General features: G+C 45.4%; 2 protein-coding genes across 2 annotated transcripts in view; one reads left to right on the forward strand and one right to left on the reverse strand.

Annotated features, from left to right (window-relative positions):
• The window catches only part of LOC120958525 (serine protease filzig), a 39097-nt gene extending 16663 nt beyond the window's left edge, over window positions 1-22434 (reverse strand). The window contains exon 1 of the mRNA XM_040381395.2: window positions 20852-22434. Coding sequence (XP_040237329.2) covers window positions 20852-20987 — 136 coding nt within the window. The 5' untranslated portion in view covers window positions 20988-22434. The remainder of the gene's footprint in view (window positions 1-20851) is intronic.
• LOC120954768 (probable nuclear hormone receptor HR3) overlaps window positions 1-24057 on the forward strand; it is a 509904-nt gene that overhangs the window by 212958 nt on the left and 272889 nt on the right. The window lies entirely within an intron of this gene.

Consider the following 24057-nt stretch of genomic DNA (forward strand, 5'->3'; position numbering starts at 1 on the left):
TACAATTTTGTTTTATAAGTGTAATTTATCGGAGGGATTGGTATTTCTGTGAATACAGTGGAGCGCCGTTTATCCGGGTACCTTTTATTCGGCTCTCCGTTTATCCGTGCTGTTGAGAAATGACAGTTCAATACAAAAGTGACATTGGGTTATGAGGAGGATATTTGAAAAAGCGGTTATAAGAGCACATTGTCATAACAAAAAACACTATAATTCATGGAAAATTTTAAAAATTCTCTTTCGAAAAACATGAAGTTTATAAAAACTGGGTTATTTTTATCAAAAAATAAGAAAAATTTCCAAAAAATAACCAGGAGTTGGTGATTGAATATATCATTTGACTCATTATCCGTGTTATTCGCTTATCCGGGCGAAGTCGCCCGGATAAATGGCGCTCCACTGTAAATGTAAATTTTAGAATATCATTTCTTTGTTTCTGAATCATACCCTGTTGAATTTGAAACATAATTTAATAAAATTGAAATATATTTTCATTTTAATTCCATTTACTAAAATGCGTCGAATCATTTGCTGTCAATCTTCATTTTCATGTAAGCAAAATTGTGCTATAATTTGAATTACTTTTTAAGTAACAACTTAATTTGAACAATCGTTTTCAGGTCGAAAGTCCAATTTAAATTAAGCTAACATTCAATGTAATCAGCGCCACATTGAGATAGTAACGCCCCTTGAGCAATTGATCCAGATCCAGATTGAAGTGTGTTACATAAAATAAATCTTTACACACGCCAACGGTCTTCCCCCCCCCCCCCCCCCTCGGCTCTAGCACTCACGCAGAAAGTGTTGCTCGATTAAACACAGCATAAATAATACAAAGCCCGGTGGATCGTAAAAGCGTGCCGGTAACAGTATTTTCTAATGAGCGTATTGTACACCGCGCTGCTTTATATCTTCATAAAATTGATCCATTATGTGTTTTGTTGGTTTCTATTCTGTTCATTTTTTTTTTGGTTCGTTGTTGTTCCGCCCGATTACATCACACCGGGCTAGAACGTTGCGGGAAGCGCCACAAGCCCACACTGACCCAATTTTGTCGTTCGTCCATTTCTGGGTCAGCGATGGTTTCTGGAAGTGTTTGATGGTGGGAAGCGAAAGGGGTAGAAGAGGAGGGCTGTGTTTCTAAATTCTTCCCTCTACTTGGACTTTCCGAACCAATCGTGAAATATGTTGTTCTATTAGTCAGTGTTATCACAACGGTATCCACCAATCGTAGCGTTTGGCCTCGATCAGCGTGCGGAAGATTCGTTCTACATGATTAGTTGGCGAAGAACGAAGATCATTCCGGGACCTAGCGGTACCGGTGCTGATACCGATCGAGCGATACACGTGTTCGTGGCCAGTGCAACAGTGCACGTTTTGCTTCGAGGCGCGATTATGCATATGCGCGTGTCGGCCAATTCAAACCGATCAATTGAATCGATTAACGTGCACAGAAGAAAGGAACGGTGTTCCTTGATAGCGAGCGAGATGAGTTCTTGTGGATGGAAATGGTCGTAAATTTGGAAGAAATTCTTCCCACTGCCCGCTTTTCAGCTCGCAAAGCATAATGGAGTGATCTCGAGGTTGGCGCCGCTTCATTAACGCCGACAAATTGCCGCATTTAGTAACGCACCAGTGACGTGGGAAATTGTTGCCAAAAAAAAAACCCTATACCCGAAAGGTTCTTCCGGGAAGCTAAGCCTTTCCTCCTTCGCCACCAAAAGCAACTGCTAACTGTTTGTCCAAACGATCTGACGGACGATCGAATCGGCATGCATAATATCGCCAGCAGCCGGCTTCTCGCCCCAAAAGCCAAGCAGCGAGACAATAAGCGCCCAATCGGTGTGGCCTTAATGAGCGAACTGTGCGAAAATTCCGTATCCGAAATTATGGCCAAGCCAGCTATCATTTATAATTTCCCACCAGAACGCAACGGGACGATAAGCGAATGGTGGCGTAAGCAAATTTGCTGGCCCTAGCAAATCGTTTTCGGGTGTTTTACCGTTTTCTCCCGCTTGCGATTAGAACGTTTGTTCTGGGGAGGCAAAAGCTCCTGTGAGTTATATGCGCTGTCTACGTCGTAAAGAAAAGCATAAGCCGACAAAAACTGGGTCGGGCGGGCAAGAAATTCTTGCCCGATCGGCCGCCCATCCAGCGAACATCGGGACGGCGATCGGGTGTGATAATTTGCACACGCAGCTTTGCGGTCCAGTTCAAGCCAAAGCCCCCGAAAAGAAATGAGTGGCGTCTGGCGTGAATTAGAAAATTGTAAAGTCAACCTGACGCCCCTTTTCTAGGTCATCCCACCCGACAGCCAGCTACCGGCAGTGGCAGAAAGTGAATATCATTGAATCGGAACGGGAATTTGATGACACATTGGAAGGAAAGTTGTCGATCGTGGTCGCTCTTGGCTCTGACTGTTTGTACATGCGTGTGTGTGAGTGTAATGCGTGAGGTATCGTATTTCTTCGAAGCATAAATTCCGCCCAATGCTGTTGGTGAGAAGCATCGACACGCTTTTTCAAACAACCAGCCCGTTCAATCGATTTGATTGTGGAAAATAAACGTACACAGCAATAAAACAAAACGGTAGAATACGACTATAAATAGAGCTGCATTCCGGTGGCAGGTGGTGGATTTGAGGGAAACAAATTAAGTTGCTCCGTGCCGGCCCATCGTCGGCCAGCGGCTTGACCCGGTTCTGAAGTGCGTTTGCAAGAATTTTAAGCGTACGAAACAAACGAAACAGATCAAACATGATCGTCGACTGTGATTTAAAAATAATTGTTCAGATCAAGCATTGTTTACAGCTCACCACCGCCTTCTTGGAGATGGGAGAAACGGAAACGGTATAGTGGTTCAATTCGGGCGCTACTACGCTGCCCACTTCTAACGCGGATATGTAAATTAATTGCTCCAGGTGAGCGGTGCAGAGAGTGGCATGCGAACGGCAACCTGTTTCGGTCGCACACTCGTCGGAAGATGATTTGCATGCTGTGGGGCAGGGGTTGCTTGCGCAATTTGTACGGAAGATCAATAATTCCTGGAAAATCGCGCATAATGCCAGGCAATTGATTTGGATACACACAATTGCAGTTACAACATTGATTGAGTTGTAAATTTTTAATAAATTTTAACATTGGTAAGATACCTAATTTGGTTGATAAAAATGTCATAATTTATATTTTATGTCGTCTACAAATGAAAACATTTTATATTTCAACGATCCAATGAGTTCATACAAATGTTTTACGATTGAGATCGTACGACTTAACAATATGGTCGATATGGATTCAAACTCTGTGTGGGCCCAAGCTGTCATAAATAGGTCGTAGGTCATAGAAATACAAATCCTTCAATGATTTATAGCAGTCCTAGACTCACTACGATTGTTGGGATAAACAATAAGAAGAAAAACAATAAGATTCTCAAATCGAGTTCCAAATTAGATTATTATGATTAGTAGAGACAAATGAGAAATTCCCACATGGGAGTAAAACTCATCTGAATGGAGTATTTTGTTTACGGAAAAGACGTGTGTCTTGAGAAATTACTAGCACTCTGATTTTGTGCGATTTTAAGCTGCAACCCCTACTGCTGTGGCTCGTCAATGGGTTTCGATTTCGAACGATAGCACGATAAGCAGGTGAGAAACCGTTCGGGCGTTTCGAGCGTCATCGCTGGGCCCCGTGCTGAGGAAGTACTGTGCCCAGGTGAAAGGGTGGAAGGGATGTGTTAGTTTGTCAAACCGTTCAGCACGCCCAGCCGGGTGCGCATCGGCCGCATATGCGCTTCCCTGCCCCTCCTGCCAACACGAGGTGCAGGCATGCGGGCACTCACACGCATACGGGCGGGGAAGGCGCGCTCGCGCTGGAGCTGGCCCGACTCGTTATTCCCGTTATGTCCTGGATTCCTCTGCCCGGTTTTCGCTCGGCCCGCCGCAAACGGCGGTCAAATGTGGGACAGCCAACAGGGCGGGTACATGGGGAGAAGGGTGCCGGCAATCGCGCGCACACAAGTGCGCCATACATATCCGTCGCGTATGTTGCTGCTGCTGCTGCTGCAAATGCGTTTGCGTGCCGTCCGTGCGACAAATGCTCCTTCTCTACGCTAGCATTGATTGTTGTGCGGCTTCGCTGGTACATTCTAGGCACGCCACAACCACAACGCGAACAATTCGGGGCGAAACATCCCGGACGTGATTGATTGCTGTCCGTCTTCAGTGAGAAGTGTCCTGGACGTGTTTACCGAGACCGAGAGCGATGTCCAGCGAAGGCGTCGGTTTTACACGGTAATGGATACACATGGCAGAGGGGAGCCCTTTGGGTGCAGTGGAAAGTTGAGAGAGAAGACTTTGAGAGAGACAGAGAGAGCTTAGGTAGCGCCCAGGAGATCGTGTGCAGGGCCACTCGGGAAGCCACCGTTGTCCATTAAAATTATCATTTCACCCCTTGGATTGCAATCCATGCATTTTGCTAACTGTGTTTCAAAGCTTCTAGCTGTGATGCAGCTGTGAGGAGTCCCGAGATCATTGGACGGGGGTTAGAACCTGATTTCGTATTCCGATGACGGAGTTAAGAACGGTTTGGGTTTTAGTATGGCTTGTGTCATGGCTCCGGGGCTAGTCTGTGGATCGTTTCTTGCTGAAGTTGTTGGGCTGTGTACTCACGGTATGAATGAACAAACATCAATTACGGGATGATGTTTAGTATGCAGTCGCATATTCTTTTGGGTTTGTAAAGGTTTTTGTAGTTGAAGAAATGACCTCACCTGGAAATAGACAAAAGATCATAAACTGTTAGTAATGCATATGATTTACCAGTCTAATAATGTATAGCATCTATTATCTTTTCATCGTGGATGATCAATTTCATGGGAAACGTTTATTTTATAAAATATATAAAATTAATAACAACAACATATTTGACATTGCTTTGACTGAACACAACAATGTTGTTTTCTCCTCTGTACCAATCCAAACAAATTCCGTTTACTGTGGGCCCTCGCGGCGGGTTTGTTATTTCTATTGCCGCCTCTCTTTATTTTACTCTCTACACACATACACAAGTCCCACGTACCATAGATCCGTTCCATAACACGTTCTGCTCAGCCCGTTATGATTGATTTTGTCCTTTCTTTTTTGTTGCTGTTACCCCCCCTTTACAGCACAAAACGGCAAATTGGCAAATGCTTTGCCAGCAAACGACGTCATTGTTCCATTTGCGATGGACCAAAACAAACAGTGCGCGGGTTTCCGAAGCGAACTTTGTTTTACGATCATCGGGGACGCATTAATACCTAAAGGGTTGTTGTTTTTGTTTACCCCACCCAATACTGTTGTGGGTTGAAAATTTTTGGCACGCACACCAACGCGTGGGATGGAATTTTAAAACAAACAGGAAAAAAGAACAACAGCATGGCAAGGAACGGGTTTGATGAGAAAATGGTCACCTGTAACATTTTCGGTACGAATAATAATTGCACACAGATCCTGTGGCCTTGCGGGGGAAAATAATACCTTTCATCAGGGTTGTTGCAGGTTTTCGTTGCAAAAAAAAAAAAACCCTCCACCCTCACAACTGGTACGCTTTTCTTTTTGGTTTAGCTTTGCACCTCATCAGTCTCCGGTCACCCGGATGAATGCGAAATGAGCACAGATTGGGTCAGCCCAAACACGCACAGGTAAATTTTGAGGGAAACTTTGTAAAACCCTCTAATTTTTCCTTCACCACAAAACAAAGAAAAACCCCATATACACACACACACACACAAACAAAACTTTCCCTTTCCGATAAGGCGGAATGGCTCACCTGGTGCGGTGTTATTATCCAAAAATAGCAAAAACCCTACCCGCCAATAAACGGAACGGAAATTGACCGATCGCTAATTTTATAACGTTGCTCCTCGCTCGTGTGGGAGAATTGGGAACACACAATACAATCCCCACCCCATCCACTTGGTGATCCAATGTTTGTTTTGCGTGTTCGACAGACCGCGGATAATTTGCCCCGCCGGATACCGGAAAAATAAAGCCACCGGCCGTAAAACGGTGATCCGCACCGACTGTCGAAAGCTGTCACAATAAATGATTAACATAAATGGGCGGGCTTTGAGTTCACGGGGACATTGGGAAGAAGATGAAAGGGGGGACAAATATTGGGAATAGGAAACATGAAAAGGAAAATAAACTCCCACACCCCTCCCGTAACCCGATAAGAACGGAATCAATATGAAAGGAAAAGCAACGATGCGGTTGTTGATTCGAATTGGAAAAAAAAGGTTGGTAAAACCAACCTACCGGATCGGTTTCCTCTATTTCTAAGCAGCATTTCAATTGAGCAGCTCAGAATAAAGCTCACCGTGTCTTGGTAGGCGGTAGGAAATCATTGGAAAAAGTGGGAATTTCCCTTTCAAATGCAAGAAAGCGTTACCATCACCAGCAGGCTAAGCTACCCGGGGCGCAATGCAAAGAACAATCCCAAGAAGGGTTTCTGCCAACTAGCAGTTCCCCATTATTTCCCCTCCTTCCTAATGGGGGTGTATGTTTGTGTGTGTGTGCAATCATGATCATGCTCAAGTAGCTTTTGCTTCACTTTCGGGCTAGTTTTCCACATTGTCGGTGAAACTGTGATCTGCACTACGAACCGTAACCGTTTTGGCTAGTGAGATGGTGTTGTTGGTGAAAAGTGAATTTTCGTTCCGCGTTCCGGTGCCACCAAGCGAGCTGACAGAATTGGGACGTAGCGGAACTGGATCTCCCGTGGCCTAGATGAAGTTCCCCGATTGAGGGGTAGAGAAAATTGATTCCAACGATCCAATTGGGGGAAAAAGGGAAAACTGCTGTCCACTGATTTTCCAGCCAAACGCTGTGATTAATTATGTTTGCATTTAAATTAAATTTATGTGCGCATGATAAGGGTTGTTTGGGCCCGCTGATGAATGTCATAAACATGGGCCCAATAATTAGGGTATCCTCATTGAAAGCCTAAGATTGACTTACTTTCGCTGTTCCACTAAAAAAAAATCAAAAAAGTAATTATAGCATTTCTCATTATATTTTCCCATTTTTGGAGAAACGTCTTCCTCAATCAGCAAACATGAAAGGGCAATAAAAAAACCTCTGATTTTCTGCTTTCATCAGAGCATCTGTATCGTAAATGCAATCTCTCTGCAGTGACAGATGATGTGAGCAGTAAATCGACTGCCGCATTACGTTTTTTGCAAGTGCAATTTTGCATCCCTCCCAGTTGCAACCTACGTCATAGCTGGCACGAAGTACGAGCAAACCTTTTTTTCCCTACCATCCCTAAAACGTGACGTTTGGTCGTTTTTTGGGACGAATTGGCCGTCCCAACCGTCCACATTGCCCCGGTCGATTGTGGGAAAAAGCTCAGCTGGTGGGTAGACGCGAAAGAAAAATGTAATAAAATTCAAAAAATGGTGCAATCGGTGCTACAAAAGAAAAAAAAACACTACCACAGTTCCGTTTGACAGGAAATGGGTACACCGGACAACTTGGTACAGGCGACTGCTCCAAAATATGCCAGCACGAATGCCGGCGGACAAGTGCAGCCATGATGTTGTGGCATAAATGTTTTAATACTCTCCTCAGGTGAGGTTGCCGGCAGAGTAATCGAGCTTCCGTAACCTCGACCCGGTTCCGTGCAAAAGAAGCGATGAGGCAAACATAGCACACACATAAAGTCACCCCGCTTCTGCCCGCAGTTGCTCACCGTTGGCGGATGACATCAAACTACCGGTCGGCCAGGGGGTTTTGGGCGTTTGACGTTTTCGCTTAAAACAACAGACACACAAATGCTCGCACCAGTTTGGATTAGCTGCTTTCCGGTTTCCTAACCAAGACGGTCACCGAAAGCAGACAACAAACCGCCAGAGTCAATGGAACGTTCCGTTTAATGTTTTCCGTCGCGTTCGTGTTCGTTCTGCTTTTTTTTCGGGGAAGGTTGTTTGGTTTCGCGCAGTCTCTCCGGCTGTGCTGCTCCGGCACGCGGAAATGGTCTAGTGGATGAATTTGACGGTTTATGATTTCGGTCATCCACTGAGGCCCGGGCGTGCGGTGATGTAGGTTAGTGAAACAATTACTGCCCGGGCCGGGACGACAAGACGTGGCGTGAGGCGGTTGCCTTGTTGCCTTGCTTCTACTAGCCTTCTTTCGGCGGGGAATTTATTTACGTTCCAGCGGAGATCTGTGACAAGCTGGGCGCGGGAAAGCTATGCGAAAGGCGGGAGCTGAGGTGCGTAAGAGTAAGATGATTCTCGTCGTGTGTAATGAAAGGGAAAACGATCGCGATAATCCGACCGGTTCACCGGGGTGAATAGGAATGTCAAGATATTGAGGAATTGTTTCATTTGGAGCTATTGAGACAATCGAATGACTTTCTTTTTTAAATATACATAGTTAAATGGTCCTTTTCAATATACAAACAGGATGTTATGAAAAACAGATGATGTTCCGCAATGTTGTTCTAGTTGTGAATTCTTGGATTGAACCATTGAGATTTAATTTCTTTAAATTCATGTGGAGTCAACCATTGCTGATAGTGAAATTTGGAAATATTGTAAACATTAGAACATCTCAATTTGTAGAAACTACTTTATACAATCAAGCAACGAAAAGATATCTGTTTAGTCATGCAACGTCATGAGGCACTTGTTGAGTTGACTGGTGAAATTCGATGCCACGTCTAACAGCAGGAATCCAGCGCAATAAAGTTGTATAATCCAACATTCTTTTCAAGTATCCCACTTCTCTATTCTTTATGCCTGTTTTAAAGCGCGTCATACCCGTCAGTGCTAAGGCAATGGGCAATAAATCTAGGACTGGTTTCCTTTAAAGAACTACGAGTTTCAACCACCAAAGCCGGTATCGTTCGTTCCCAATTGCTAGAAGCTAACCCGAATGGTCCTCTCCCGTTGGCCCTCTTTCCTATGTTGTTTATCCCACGCCTAGCGATCGATGCTGTGAAGGTTATTGCATGTTCTGTGCAAGCAGCATGCTGCCACGGCTTCACCATCTGATAAGTCTTCCGCGCGAGAACGGAACCAAAAAAAAACGAACGTGATTGCCGCGTTACGTTGCACTTTAACCGTGCGCCGTTGGTGAATGTTAAGCGCGCGCACAAGGCTTTGATGCGGTCTGGATGCGGGAGATCCGTTCCGGGTGTAGTTGTTTTCGGTACAACTTTCTCCGTGCGTCTGACATGACAGAAGCGAGCAGCTCTTCCACGAAATAAATACTTTCAGACGCAAACACAGGACATTCACAAACAAAGGCGAAGGAGATTGTTGCAAGGCTTAAGAATGAACCGGTTTTAATGCCGAACCCTCTGGATAGGGGTACGTACCTGAGCCACAGTTTTGGGCATTTTTTATGAAGAAACAACACATACTTCTCACACCTCTTTGTGTCGTGAATATGATCTTGCAAAAAAACAAAAATCAACTTTTAATAACGTGATGCAGCACGATCATTAATTGCGGAATAGTGACGCAAATGCAGCCACGCAACAACAACAATCGCGCATTTAAGGAAAGGACAGGCAGACATTACACTCTACTGTTTGGTAGAGCTATTTTTGGTACTTCACCCTATCATGCAGCGCGTGGTTAATTATGGGAAATTTCTCTACCCAACCATTCACCACGGTTCCCTTTCACGGGCCACAAACAATGCGGAATGTGGAAGATTCGGCAGAAAGACCTGATGCGATGGGATCCCAGGTTTTGGAAAACATATCCTCGCACATGCATGATGCATGAGCGGTCGTCACAAAACAAAGATTCAAACGAAGAAGCAAACACTACAAGAAGGATCATCATGAAGGAAAAAAATGGCTTCCCGTTGACAGGGGCTACCCCTCATGCGGAAGAAGATGAACTCATCCGTGGCCAATCGCCCATTATCACCGAAATGTCAGTTTGATTGTTGCGAAAAAAAAATACACAGTAGACAGCACACCACAAAAGAAGAATGGGGTGGCAAATGTGAAAAAATGGGCAACCCATTGACGACCAGTTTTCACTTTCCATTGAAATCATCGTAAGCCACTTTTGGTCATCAATATATGGCGCCAGCAGTTTTGGAAGGGGGGGAAAGGGGTAGATAGATTTCGGCAGCCCGGTAATTTTGGACATTGACTTTTGCGCTTCGGTCGGGTTGCAGTGGCCACGATATTCGATATGTGTGTGTGTGAGTAAGCAATCGATCGATCGGAAAGAAATCGAAACCGATCATCGATCGATGTGATCTATGTGGTTTGGAGTTGTTTCTCTCTTTCTCTCTCTCTCTCGCTCTCTCTCTCTCTCTCTTTGCAGCGGTTGCGAATGATTTTTATCGTGAACATAGTCTCAGCTGTCGATTAAGATGAGAAACAGAGGGAAGTCCATTGTCCAAAAGAAGATCTAGTGCACTCAGTAATCAAATTCCACATTGTTTCCCTCCCCAAATTTCCCGGATGTCGTGAATGCACTTGAAATCAAAATTTTCCATCGATCCGGGCGCACTCCATTTCCCCGTTGATTGATACCGTTCGGTCTATCCGTTCCATTTGCTGTATAGTGCCTACGGTTTGGGGGAGAGAAATTGAAACCGATTCGAACACACAATCAGCTAGCCGATCGCGCTTTAAGAATGGAAAGTTAAGTTTCCCGCTTCCCAGTGCGGGATTCCTCCATACGTAATGGGGTGGAAATGGTGAGGAAAAAGCGTGACGCGCCTTATTCGGCTAGGCCGGTAACGTTCCCGAGTATCGGCTCAGTGCCGCGGGAATGGAGCGAGAGATAAATCGTGTGGATTGTATTAAGCTCGATTAATGCTAAGGTAAGGTTCGGGGCGAAACTATCAATACGAGTCGCTGTCTAGCAGAAAGGAACTGGCACGTGGATACTTCCGTGCATTTGGGGGGGAAAAAATGCTGCAGCAAGATGGCAGCAGCTATTTTCTTCTACAGCAAAAACCGTTTTTCCTCGAGCAACTGAAGCCAGAAGCCGATCACCCTGGCGTCGGTGGGTGGATACAGTTTTTCGATGCCAATTTTCTAAGCGAACGGAAGGTGCCGATATCGACGCTTTCTCTTCATTGACGATGCACGGTGGAATGTATGCACGGCGCTGTCTTCTGTCCTTCTCGCCGTTGCTTTTTGTTTGCCTTTAAGTTTCCGCTCCGTAACGATCGTATCACTGTGCGTGACATATCGGAACGTCTGGTGTGTACGCGCACGATGTCAAGCTTAAACCATTCTTACCATAAAGGCACAACGAGTAAGACGTCTCACACTTATCACTCCCTTTCTTTGTGTCACATGCAGGTTGTTTGTTTACCGAAAAGTAAAAGTGGACATCTATTTGCATAGCTGTGTCGTTGCGAAAACAGGAAACACTAAAGGAAACTAAAGGTGACACATTTATTGTACAAGGGGCGAAGACGTGCGAAATAATAATAAAAAAAACACATCAAACCGTACCGATTTTGTCCTCCAGCGGCTACAATCTGCACCCATTATCCACCTGATTGATTGAGCCGGCAGCATTAGGAGCCCGCCCGCTATGGTAATAAACAGATTCACGCTTTTTTGCCTCATTTTTGGCTCTACTCACACAAACAGACGCTTTTCTTCTGCTCTTTACACGCTCATGCTGGGTGGCGTCTTGGGGCTAGAAATGAAACAAAAACGCTCCCCTTCGGAGGCTTTTTTGTTGCTCTCCCGCCCCACGAGCACGATCGGTCTCTGGGAGCCGTTAGAAGGTATTTGACCTCACGGGGGCCGTATTCGTTTGGCACGGCACAAACATAGCCCAGCATCATTCGCACACACTGCGGATTTTCATTTCTCCACCCAACCGGATTCTTACGCGTACTACGTGTCCGGATTGTTGGGGAGGGAGAACTTGGATGGAACGGGGTTCTATTGGAGGTGATGGATCCCGCTAGTGTGGATGATTGCAGCCAACTTCCATCGGCTACAATTAGGCATTATTATTTTCACGAATTAGCGTATACAAATCAGGGAGAATCTGGTCGGACCAGTGCCTTGTTAAGGTGGTAGAAGGTAGGAGGTTTTATGGAGGAGAAGCAGTAGCGCCTTTGATAGGCCAACGCCTTGAGGAAGGTTTTATGTTGCTTGATACTGTTTTGGTCTATCATTTGTGTCGAAGTATTTCACAGTAGTAGCAGAATGTTTCTTGAATAAGCAATATACGATTAAAGGCACAACATTTTCAAGTTGAATCTTTAAAAAGACTCCACTGTCTATTCTCTACTTCGAAAGGAGACATCAAACCAATCGCTTAACGCTTACCTCATGATGCGAAGAAAGCAGAAACGTATAATTCGCATAGTAAATTAAACAAATGCCATCATCCCCTACTCCGGCGAAGCACTTTCTATGCAAAACAAACAAACCGCCCAACTCCGCTGCAACGAAACTCCTGTCCCAAAACCTGTCCCCGGTTTGCAAATGTTGATTCTATTGTTACCGATTTTATTGGGAGGTCGCCCAATTTCAAATCCACCGGTTCGGAACTTGAGCAAATATCGATTTCCTTTGACAGAGCCAATTTTGGTGCCAGAGTTATGTGCATATATGTGTCGCCCCAGCACTATGGGACAGCAGAAGTATCAGCAGCAGCGACGCGAGGGCTTTCACTTCTATCGAGCGACGACCCGTCACGGCACGGCACGCTTGAATTCCGATTCGGCAGAAAGGATGACGCATGTCACCATCTGTGTCACATGTCGCGTGAAATCAAGCCATTCGGCGACAGCGAACGGAAGAACTACGGGAGAGTGCCGAAGCAGAACATGGTAGGGACACTAATCATGTGTGACGAGGGTTAGGCAAATCCTCTGGACAATTTTATGCCCCTGTGTGTGTGTGTGTGTCTTTAGGTATGTTTTGTCTGCTATAAACCACTAAACCACGATCACTCGGGCTTTCTAGACTGTCTAGAGTGCATTTGAGCTGCGTGGTTCCCGCTTGTGTGCCCCTAAGTGAACGGCTGCCATGTGTCAATACGATGAGAATAGGATGAAAGTGAGTTAAATATATGTTTATCGAATCGTATTTACACACACACACACACACACACACACACACACACACACATATCCAGAGTCCCTTTTCTCTTCACTTCACTCCCCCTCTGGACCAGTAAGGTTCGCGACTCCCGTGAGCTAGTCGCTTCCCCACCCAACCTTTGGCCAACTTCTTGCACCTTGTATCCCGTTTACTTCTTTTTTTTTTGTTCGATTATTTTGTGTTCCATGTGCGATGAAGGGGCATTATTTTGTACTGTACGGTGACGCGGCTCCCCCACCCAGATACCCCACTTGCTGGCCACTGGTCGTGTTGATGTAAAATGTGAAAGTGAACTCGCGTGAACTCGCGCCACCGCACCACGGTTCGGGCAGCTTCTGAATGGAGGCGCGTTTTCGACGCTGCACCGTACCTTGGGTCGGTACATTTCAATAGTAGCATATTAGCGGATAGAAAGTTGTGGCGAGTGTAGCGTCTTTGGCGGGCGATTTCGTGCGCTCGGTTTGCGGGCGCATCGCTTAAATGGATTGCATTCGAATTTGCCCGCAGGAACGCGCGGGATAACCGTTTTCATTTTCAAGTTACCGTACCGGTATGTGTGGAAATGGTTGAATCCGAGACGGAATTCAATAAACACTAAATCAAACCCTGCCAGCAAGCATCGACTGCCGCGAGGGACTCATAATTTTCATTGTATTGTGATAAAGAGAATGCAACATTGACGTGGAAAGGTAAAACATGAGGGTTGGATGATAAATTGTTGTTGAGGTTGAGTGTTACGGATGGCAAAAAAAAAACAACAATTTGAAAGCAAATTATTTTGTGTAATTGTTCTGTCACTCAGTAATGTTAGGTCTAGTCAATCTAGGATTGTAATGGTAACCCTTTACATAGAACCATTAACAAGGAAAATGAAATTATCGACAAAAGACGAGGTATTCCTTACATAATATGAGGTTAACAGCGAAGTAAAAGAAGTGGTTGAGGTTGATTGCTTGTTATGAAATTCTATGCATGAGTCTGATGTTTTGTGAACTCTTATAAAAATCCTGCTTAATGTTAATACAACTGTTTCGTTTGAAGAATAGTGCACAATATGTAGCAATGCAATTAATATCCAATGAACAACAAGTTGTATTTTGCTTTAGATATAAATTATGCAAAAAATCTAATTTTAGGCTTTAGTTGAGGTGAAAAAAGGGTTTCTTGTTGTAGAGGTGCTCAAAATTTCATTATGTTTGTATGCTGCTATCTACACATTTGCTTCTTTCTTATGTATGCCTAGATTGATAAGAGTAGACCTTAAAGCCTACAAACTTATCATGCATACGTCTAGTTTCACTGCGTTTTAAAATTCCTCATTTCTAAACAGATTAATCCTCTTTATCATAGCAACCTTCCTTCTTGTCGTGCGTCATTGTGCAAGCCTTTTAAATGGATTTCACTCAAACTTAATTAAACACGCTTTCGCGTGCTCACCCTGCTGACGCATCCCGGACGCACTTGGTACTTCCCGAATTTATCGTCAGCACCCGTACCAGCAAATGCCCGAAAAACTTTCGCCGCGTGTCAAGCTTTTCCGAGAATATTCACCACGAACGCTCGGTCGCTCGGTTTGCAAGAAAGGATGGCAGGACGTGCCGATAACTTGGTGCTGTTGCCTGCTGTTGCACCAATCAGGTGTGGTTAGATCCGCGACATAGTGCGGCTGTTTTGTACCGTTGTAATTTCTTGAGCGTTAATTCGTGCCTGCGGCGCTACTTTCTTGATGCCGTGCGCCTTGGTGACAGTTGCGGAAATAGCAGTCCCCGGTGACGTGCGCTTGAGGCATGCCCGGGCCATTGCCACAGACCTGCTGTTGTGTAATATCCGGGTAAAAGCCGGTTGAGTAATGGGTATGGTCGATTGAGCAGAACATGCAGCAGAAACGAGGATGCTGAGGATGCGCACTAATTGATAACATCCTTTCGCGTTTGGCCGAGCGGCGGGCTGGTTTGCAGCCAGAACAGGAAGCAATTCCCTGAGTGGCGAGGAATTCTAACAGTAGATACATTCCCCGTACCCGTCCGTCTTGCCACGTTTGCTAGGGGATGTTGATACTTGGCGCAGGTTAGCTGTTTCAAAAAGTAACGGTTCTGGAATGCTGCTAGAGGTCGTGTATTCTGTCTCTTTCGCTCGCCAGTTGATAAGAACTCGTTCCCCAGGCAAAACATCTCGCGTCCGGTCGGGCTGAGCTGGAACGGTCTGCCGACCCAGATCTTGCCGGAGTCCAGAATCGTTCATCCGCCACCGTCACCACTGATGGCGTTCGATCTGATGGATCTATCCGGATGCGAAGAGTTAACAGCAAATCAGGTATGTTTGGATCGCGTTGACAGTTATAGCTTCATTGAGGCGCCGGTACACACTGGTGCAATCGTGGCTCGATAGCACGATGTACACATCCTCCAGCGGCCGTGATTAGTGCCGGCGGTGAAAATGGCCCACTAAGTAGGGTAATCAGTGACTCATTTTGCCCGTTCCCGGCGGTACGCTGTCGCACGGGAAAGAAATAACAACAACAAAACACCGCCTTCATCCGATGAATGATTTATTGATGGATGATTTATGGGGTGCGGTTTCGTGACAGGCGTAATGTTTTGGAGGGGGCCGATCGCATGGTTGCTACATCTGTTGGCGCGTCCCAGGTGCTCGTTAGTAGTGTGATTTTGAGCGTTATTGTGCTATTGTTTTCGTGGATGAAAAATAAAAAGTCTGAAACGGAGCAAGCGGCACCTTGAGATGGATTCAATGAGCGGGAAAGATTGAGAGATTTTCTCTCGATTTGAGATGATTTATCATGAAGTTATCAACCTCGCTTTACGGTATTGAAATGCCGTTGGAAAGTAAAGTTGGGGCGCGAGTGTCAGCTTCAGATGATTAGAAGATGGAAGCATTACTTCGGTTTTTAAGGAGCACAAAGCGTTAATACTTCAATTTGAGTGAGAAATAATTTGGTTAAATGATTGATGACACTTTGACGAACCTTGTAACAAGCGGTCGAATGCCTCAATTAGTTGTAAAAGCCGATTTTCATGAAGATATATTGGGGCAATATATTAATTTTGGTCTAAATTTGATCTTTTTAGCAATTACTGATGAAATCTAACGATGCATGAAGTAAAAAATACTATTTTGTTTTGAGGAGACATAATTTTGAATTTAGCTAAAACATCCAAGACATAAACAGTCCAGAATTGGATGCCAATCACTTCATCTCATATTGATTTAGTTTATGAGTTTCTACCTTGTACTCTACATATTTTGAAAAACTTTCATCCGTATAGCAAATCAAGAAGCGTAGAAGAACATTGCCTAAAGAACTGCCCATCATAACACGATTCCCACCACTATCAATAGATTGCGGCACAATCGATCGTGCCTGTTTGCCACCTCACGACCGCGAGAATGTTAATTAAACAGGCTAACGAGTCTCTGACCAATTCATTTGGCGACTTCAGTACACACACACACCTCATTTCGTTCTGCGCACTCCGTGCAAATCGCATTTGCATCGGCCACCGATTCCCTGCGACACTCTCTCGGGACGCTCCACTACGTGCCAGCGGTTTCCCGCGGTGCACGTTTCAAAGAGGAAAGAAAACCACCGGCACAAAAACGACCCAATCCAAGCCATCCATTGACTGGCGAAAAAATTACCAACGCCAAGCACGAACCCCCCCCCCCCCCCGCACCGAAAAAAAACCTATCTTAATTTCAAATGATTTGTGCCATTTCGGGGCGCGACGATGGCGCTCGAGAGAAGAAGCAGCAAAAAAACGGCATGCTCATCCTATCGATCGTGCACCGAAAACCGAACCAAAACCCAAAACCCGAAGCGATTGGCCGAAGGTGGCAGGGGGTGGTGAGTTGGGCCGGTGGGGTGAAAATGTTTTCAACTCGACACCGAGACCTACTTTTCGGGTGGCTTCTTACGGATGCGCTGTAGGGCGCTAGGCATGGACGCCGACCGGGCCGGGGAGGGAAATCGAATGGAAAAGTGGATATTATTTGAAGCAGGCAAGCGAAACACAAGCGCGGGTGGACGCGGGTGGGAAATCTCATCGAAAAGGAACACCGGGACCGGTCACCGGTTCGGCAGCAGTGTTGTTGATGGCATCAGATGAGATGTTGTCGATGGTTATCTACTGCATATCGAGAGAGTTGTTCTCACGACCAATAAAAAAATGCTCAAAACATCCAAGATTTAATAACCTTGATCATCGCATTCGATATAGAGTTCATTCTCATTTCCAATTGCTTTTCTATGCATAGATTTTGTGAGATTTGGATGCATTCTATTGCACGATCGAATGATGTTGACCGAAAGGCAGAAGGTGGTTTTCCCAGCTTTCCGAAACCTTGACCCGACTCTTGTACAGTATAATTGACCCTTTCAATACCTCCCCAAAAGCGGGGGACGATTTGAAATCAAGTTCGATCCGAAACCGGATCGACACCGAAACGGCCCTTTTTCTACACGATGCGGTGTGTGTGTGTGTGGAGGCGAGTGTTTCGGCCGTCGTTACGAAAATCCGTAGAATAGAGGAAGCACACGAAAGGAACGAGATGCAATCGTTATGGAAGCGATTAAAGCTTTTCCTACCTCATTCGTTGTGTGAGTATTGTATGTGTGCGTGTGTGTGTGTGTGTGTATGTGTGTGTGTGTGTGCTTTGTTTGGCTAGTTGATTTGCTTCTTGCTTTCGCGCCTGATCGAGGCGGTGAGGTACGGTGGCCAGTTTGATGAGATCTCGTACGAACTGTACCTACCGATGGGAGAGGAAAGGTACGCATTTCATCTACGGTTTCCATTACGTAAAGAAAATGCGAATGAATAACCAAGAAAAATCAGATTAGGTCACCGAATTCTTGCGTCTCCGGCGTGCCATTGCAATCAATTTCTAATCAAAAAACCCCCAAACAATTACCGGTGAAATGATCCATTCCTGTGTCACGCTGGCTCGGTGGTAGTGGGTTCGGCGGAGGTGAGGGAACAGCGCAAAGCTATGCTTTCCCATGACCGTGCGGGCTTTATTAGGATGGTTTTTTGGTGTGATCTGGCCGTGAAGCGTGAAAACTGCAACGGATTGATTCGTGAGCGATCCAAAGCGCGCAGCTCGCCATTGGCCTTGGAGCTCCTTCGGTCTGTCATGGGCACTAAACAACCAAAAGCAACCACCAGTGGCATCTTGCTGGATGCTAGATGCCTCCCATGTGCCCATGACGGGCGTGCGAGATCCGTTACATAAATTGATTCGGGTGATCCGAATAATGGCGATAATTAAAAGTAAGCACGGAAAAAGAAAGCGCAACCGATGAGCTGGTGATTAATTACCGGACCCCGGGGGTGCGCGCAAGCTGCGTAAACACGGCCAACTTGAAACGTTCCGGAGACTGTGCTGGTGGTGGTGAGCTTTTCTGGAGCATCGGGCCATCGGATCGGCCGGAATCGGGGGTGTCCGTGTTTGTACTGGGTGATCGATCGCCCTCATAGACGGGGGGAGAGAAAATGAGACGCGCAGGAAAAAAAACAACGCGCGCGCACTCACGCAAACACGGCCAAGCTCACAAACTTGTTAGATGGCAGCAGCGATAACCTCCTTCCGGATGGTGGCTCCCATGTGCCATTGCCATGCGTCCTGTGCACGGTCTATAAAATGAGCTGCCGTAGAGCGATCGCCTAGCCGATCGCTTCCTGTGAAGCTCTTTCTCCCTTCAGCGCTATTGATGAACCTCGATTGACTGCACTGATCAATTACTGTGCAGTTTGGTGGGCCAGGTCTGCTGCACCTTGCCTAGTTTGCTATGGCGTGATCCAGTGCCGGTGCTCATTAGAGAGCATGGGAGGGACAGGGTTGTCACTTGTTTACACAGAGCATGTGGCCGCTTTCTTATGGTCGGGTGCGTGTCGTTGAATATAGACAGATCGTCAATTATTATTATTATTATTACTCGCGAGGACAGCGATCAGAGAGTGGAGTTTGAAATTGAGGTTCGATCATTGTATAATCGCCTAATCGCTTGGTCGTTAAAGCACACTGAATGAGCCTTCGGAAGAAAGCTCCGGAAGTGATCTAATGGCGAGAAATTGGTACCAACACTTGACATAGATCCTATGATCAAAGGGCAAGTTGAACGAGAACAGGTGATCTGAAAGCAAGTATGTAATCTGTGATGATCGCCATTTGTATCGCTTTTACAGGGTTTTCCAGGAGTTCTCATAGCTGTGGGACACTTTATAAACACTTTCTTACGTGAAAGGAACTTAATGTAATGGGAATTGGACTCTGTAGCACGCTTGTTGGACAAATCCAATAGGAAGTTCCAAAGAGCTTATCCAACGGGACAAGGGTGCTAAAGAGTTCAATTTCCAACATATGAAGTTCACTTCCAATTGGAATGAGTCTAGGAAGTGTTCCACAACTATGAGAAATCCTGGAAAACCCTGTATATTGAATGAGCATTAAGTTCATTTCATTTGAAACATCTTCTTGTTCACTAAAAAAAAAAGCTATTTTGGAATTTGATGGATTGGAATTCTTTAGATCAGGATTTTAAAGTGGAATTTCATTATGCACATTTCAGCTAAGCATGACATCACCCTGCCAAATGATTCATTTTTGGATGAGGCATCTAAAACATAGCAGAAGAGAACATGATAAAAATTTTGAGACATATCTCAAAATATATACCAACGACTACAATTGCATTGATTCTGACGCCACTAAAAGCAAAACAGAAGATAAATTTACGAAGAAAAACAAACCTAAAGAAATCCAATCGTAGTCATCATCAAAAGTAATAGAGAAAAGTCACAATATTTTTATTGGAAAAAGAACGTAGCTAACATCTTGACAACTTTTGTTCTCATATAGTTAGTAAATATGGAAAAAGAAACTAATGATCGGTTATAATAATCCAATCCCGAATTATGGCACACATTAATAAACATAAAATAGATAATATCGCCCGAAGCAAATGAGAAAAAATTAGAAAGCGCTTGATTCGCTATTATCAAAAGAGCGCGCGATAAAATATGATATGGCTAAGGTCACATATCCAGACGGTCGCGTCCCCATAATTTGCATTCGTAAGCATAAATAGTCCGTTTAGCAAGTGAATGGGAATAAAAAATAGCAACATTTCTGTTCGAAAGGAAAGCATGCCGGTCCGTTAAAGTTTTTTTGCTGTTTCGTGTTTCGTATTAAAACGGTTTATTGGTTGTTTTTGTTGATAAAGTCAAATGTTTTAAACACGTTAAACTACAGCGACTAAAGAGCTTTTTTCTAATTGAATATTCATAACGAACTCTTTTTTTGTAATATTTTGCATACTTTACTTGTTTGTTTGTGAGAGCTAGAAACTTAAAAATGCATCCTTTTCAAATTTCAAACAATCTAAATGACACATTGATTGCGCAACCGCATGCCGATCACTTCACCTAGTAATCGTGCCAAACAAACGCTTGAGAAAACACCCAAACATGACTTTGTGACAAGAAACTTCAACACTGATCTTAATCAGCTACAATCTATCTTCTAAACCTAGTGAACACTCTACCGACCTCACTGAACGAAACAGTCTTCGCTGGCAGTGATAATCTTGCCCTTCAGCCTGTCAAGATCACTTTAAAAGAACGAACCCGAAAGCGAATCCGACCAACAAAACAACAGAGCAGAGACACGAAAAACAAAAGAAACCCCGCACCTGACACACCTGATCGGTCGAGACCGGTTTAGCGATGAAGCATGCTTACCTCTTTCACCTGTTGAACTTAACCCATTTACGGACGCGGTCAGCAGTGCGATGGCAGCCAGCAGTGCTACCGCAAGCGGCAGCATCCAGCCGTTGGCCGCTTGCCGGCGCTGACCGTTTGCCATTGCCTTCCCCATTCGAGGCAACCGTGTGTTGTGTGAAGCGCGGCACTTCCCCCGGATGATGAGTTATCACAGTCACTGACACTCTTGACACTACTCTGGGCTGGGAAAATTGATGAACCGAACTTGAGCACACTTGGGTCTAAAACACACAAAACACACGCTCAGCGGGTGGCGGTGGCTGAGGGATCGGACACAATTGCTACACCTTGCCTTCGTTCGTTCTTCCAAATTCTACCAGACAGTAATCACACCCTCCTGTCAGTTAATTGACAGCGCGGTGACTGCTCGGGTGAGCCTCGAACACGGCGGGACGATTTCCCCTTGATGCGTACGGTACGATAGCGATACGTAACCGTCTTAGATCCGGTTTTGGGATGGTTGTTCTCGATGTGCCCCTGGCGAGCACTTAAAGCGTCCTCCCGAACTTCTGACGGTCCCGAAAATGTAATGCAGCCCTGGACTGATCTCCCGGATCTCACATCCGGACCGAGTGTATCCGTGGGCGTACGTTTCTGTGTACGTGCGCGGTGGAAGTTACGTTCGCCTTACTTGCCCGTCGGTCACTTTCACCCAAGATTCCAAGGAAAGAGAACCTTGAACTTTCCCTTAGCGGTGGAACGTGTCCAAGTTCCTGGAGCCAAGCGGCACCGTTCGTGAGATGTTGCCCGTAACTGTTCGTTTCCTGCACTATCGTTGAGGTCTTTCCTCTCGGTAGGATCTTTAACACTGCCACACTGAGTCACTAGTGCTTGGTTGGGTTCACGTTTGCCGATCTAGCACGAAACAAAACTCGAGACAAAAACAGAACAATCACACGATACACAGCTACACCCAAACACACTGGATGACAACAACAAATGGCACGCGCTCGGTACGCGTTGCAGTTCGCCCAGTTGGCCCTGTTGTTTTTTTACCTGGTTTGCTCGCTTTGCCGTTACACTAGCACCGCTCCGGTTCGCTTGCGCATGAAGCGAATTGCGTGCGGTCGCGTAAAAAGAAAGTAGCACTCGCGACGCGCGTTCCGGCGGTCCTGCTCGAGACGGTGTTGCTCGTCTGCGTCTTGCGTCGGGATTGACCGCGCTTCTCCGGATCGGCACCGTTCGGAGCGGACCCAGTTTGGTTGCGATCGGGCCGAGGCACGTTTTGCGGACGCTTTCTTTTTACCGCTTCTTTCGAGCTGCTCTCGCACTCTGGCCCGCACACTGCACCCGCAGTAACACTGCCACTTCTCTTTCGCACACGACGGTCGGTCGCTCGGTCGCTTCTCTTGCTTCCCTCTCCTATCGTACAAGCCGCAGCACGCTGCTCGTGCTGATCGCTTTCTCCGCGCGAGGGTTTTCGATCGGATGCTTCGGAACGGATTCCTTCGCGGCTTGCGCATGCGTTCGGCGACGTCGCGTTACTGGCCGTGGCCGTGGTGTTGCGTCGTCACGGATCTAGTAGGAAATAGAGCCGGCGTCGGTCGCGCAACATATATAATAGAACTCCGAAGCAGCCGCTTTGGGAGAGAGAAAGCACGGTTCCGTTTGCTCACTCCCGTCTATTATCGTCTTTCGCTCGCACTTTGTTCGGAGGAATGGTACGGAGGATCTTGACACCGTACACAGAGCTTTGCGCGGGCAGATGCTCCGGAGCAGTGCAGCATCCCGATAGCTACCTCTCGAGAAATTGAAACATCATTGATCGAGCGGGGCGCTCTATGCGAAGGATGGAAGAAAGTATCGCTGCGCCTCTCGCTCTTGGCACCTCTCAGCGATGAGTTTGTAGCGCCTTCGAATGCGCTGTAGACCATCGTCGTGCAGATGATTCTGCACAGCATGTATTGAGAGGTGTGCGTTTGTGTTGTGTGCTTCCTTCGTGTGCTCTCCGTATCTGCTCTTCTACCCTTCGCCTTGCTTGTCCGGCTCTTCGCCTTGCGGTGGCTCAACGCGTAGCACAACAATGGAAGCGGGGCCCGATCGACAGGTTGAAGATGCCTCCGTAAGGATTATTAAGAGCATCTTATCGATGTTTATTTACCTAGCACCGGGCGACACTGCTTGTAGAAGTGGAAGCAGAAAGGCGATCGAACGGAGCAATTCAGCGTTGCTATCGCTGCCAAGGAGCTATCCCTTGTCAAGGGGTAAATTAGAAAAGCACTCGCGCTCTGGAAACTGTTTCTGTTTTTCAAGTGTTGTGAAACGTCAACTTGGAAAGGAAGCACGTGCATGCTTTGAGTGCGGCATGTTATGGATGCTCCAGTGGTCAAAAGCTTTAAATTGGCATCGGAAAGGAGTATCCTCGTTAGTGCGGTAGACACACATTTGAAGAAGGGAAAGATACTTTGATTATTAGTTTGATTGTTTTAGTTTTCTTTATCAAACCTCTTTACGTTTTGAATAGTGCGAGATCATTGCGTGGTAATTGAAGAGTTTGTTATTTTTAAAGTTGTTATGCATTTTCATGAGATTAGTTTAAATTGTAGATTGTGCATAAGTAAACTAAACATGAACAAAAACAACTCCATTGGAAGCTCAAAATAAAAAATAAAAATAAATTATTTGTACGGCAATAGATACAGCCATGGCCACCAAATTTTAGCTCTAAGGTATCAATTCTTGACAGTTGCGCATCAATTTTTGACATTGTGCATGATTTTTTGTTATTAACGAGCCTATTTTTGTCAGTTCCAGCTCCAGTGTAATTGAACGTTATATATGGCGTTTTTAAATAATTTCATTAAAAATTAATCAGAATATGGCATATTGTAAACCAGAAGCAAGGCTATTAAATTCTAAAACAATAAATTAAATGCATTTCCTTGTCATGGTGAAACCCCAATGGTCAGCGGGGAATCACAATGAAATGCATTTAATTCATTATTTCAATATGTTTTACAGTCTAAATAGGGGAATTGAATATTCTTTCTTTTGGTGTACGATAAGCCATATGCTGATAAATATTTATCTAAATATAGCACAAAAAGAACCAAACTTCACTTTCACGCAAGGTCTAATTCGACCTTAAGTCATCAATCTATGATTCTGGAAGGAATTATCTTAATTTTGCAAATTATTTATGCATATTTATGATAATTGTAATT

Source organism: Anopheles coluzzii, chromosome 3, assembly GCF_943734685.1.
Source record: "Anopheles coluzzii chromosome 3, AcolN3, whole genome shotgun sequence".
In the NCBI taxonomy this organism is placed as follows: Eukaryota; Metazoa; Arthropoda; class Insecta; order Diptera; family Culicidae; genus Anopheles; species Anopheles coluzzii.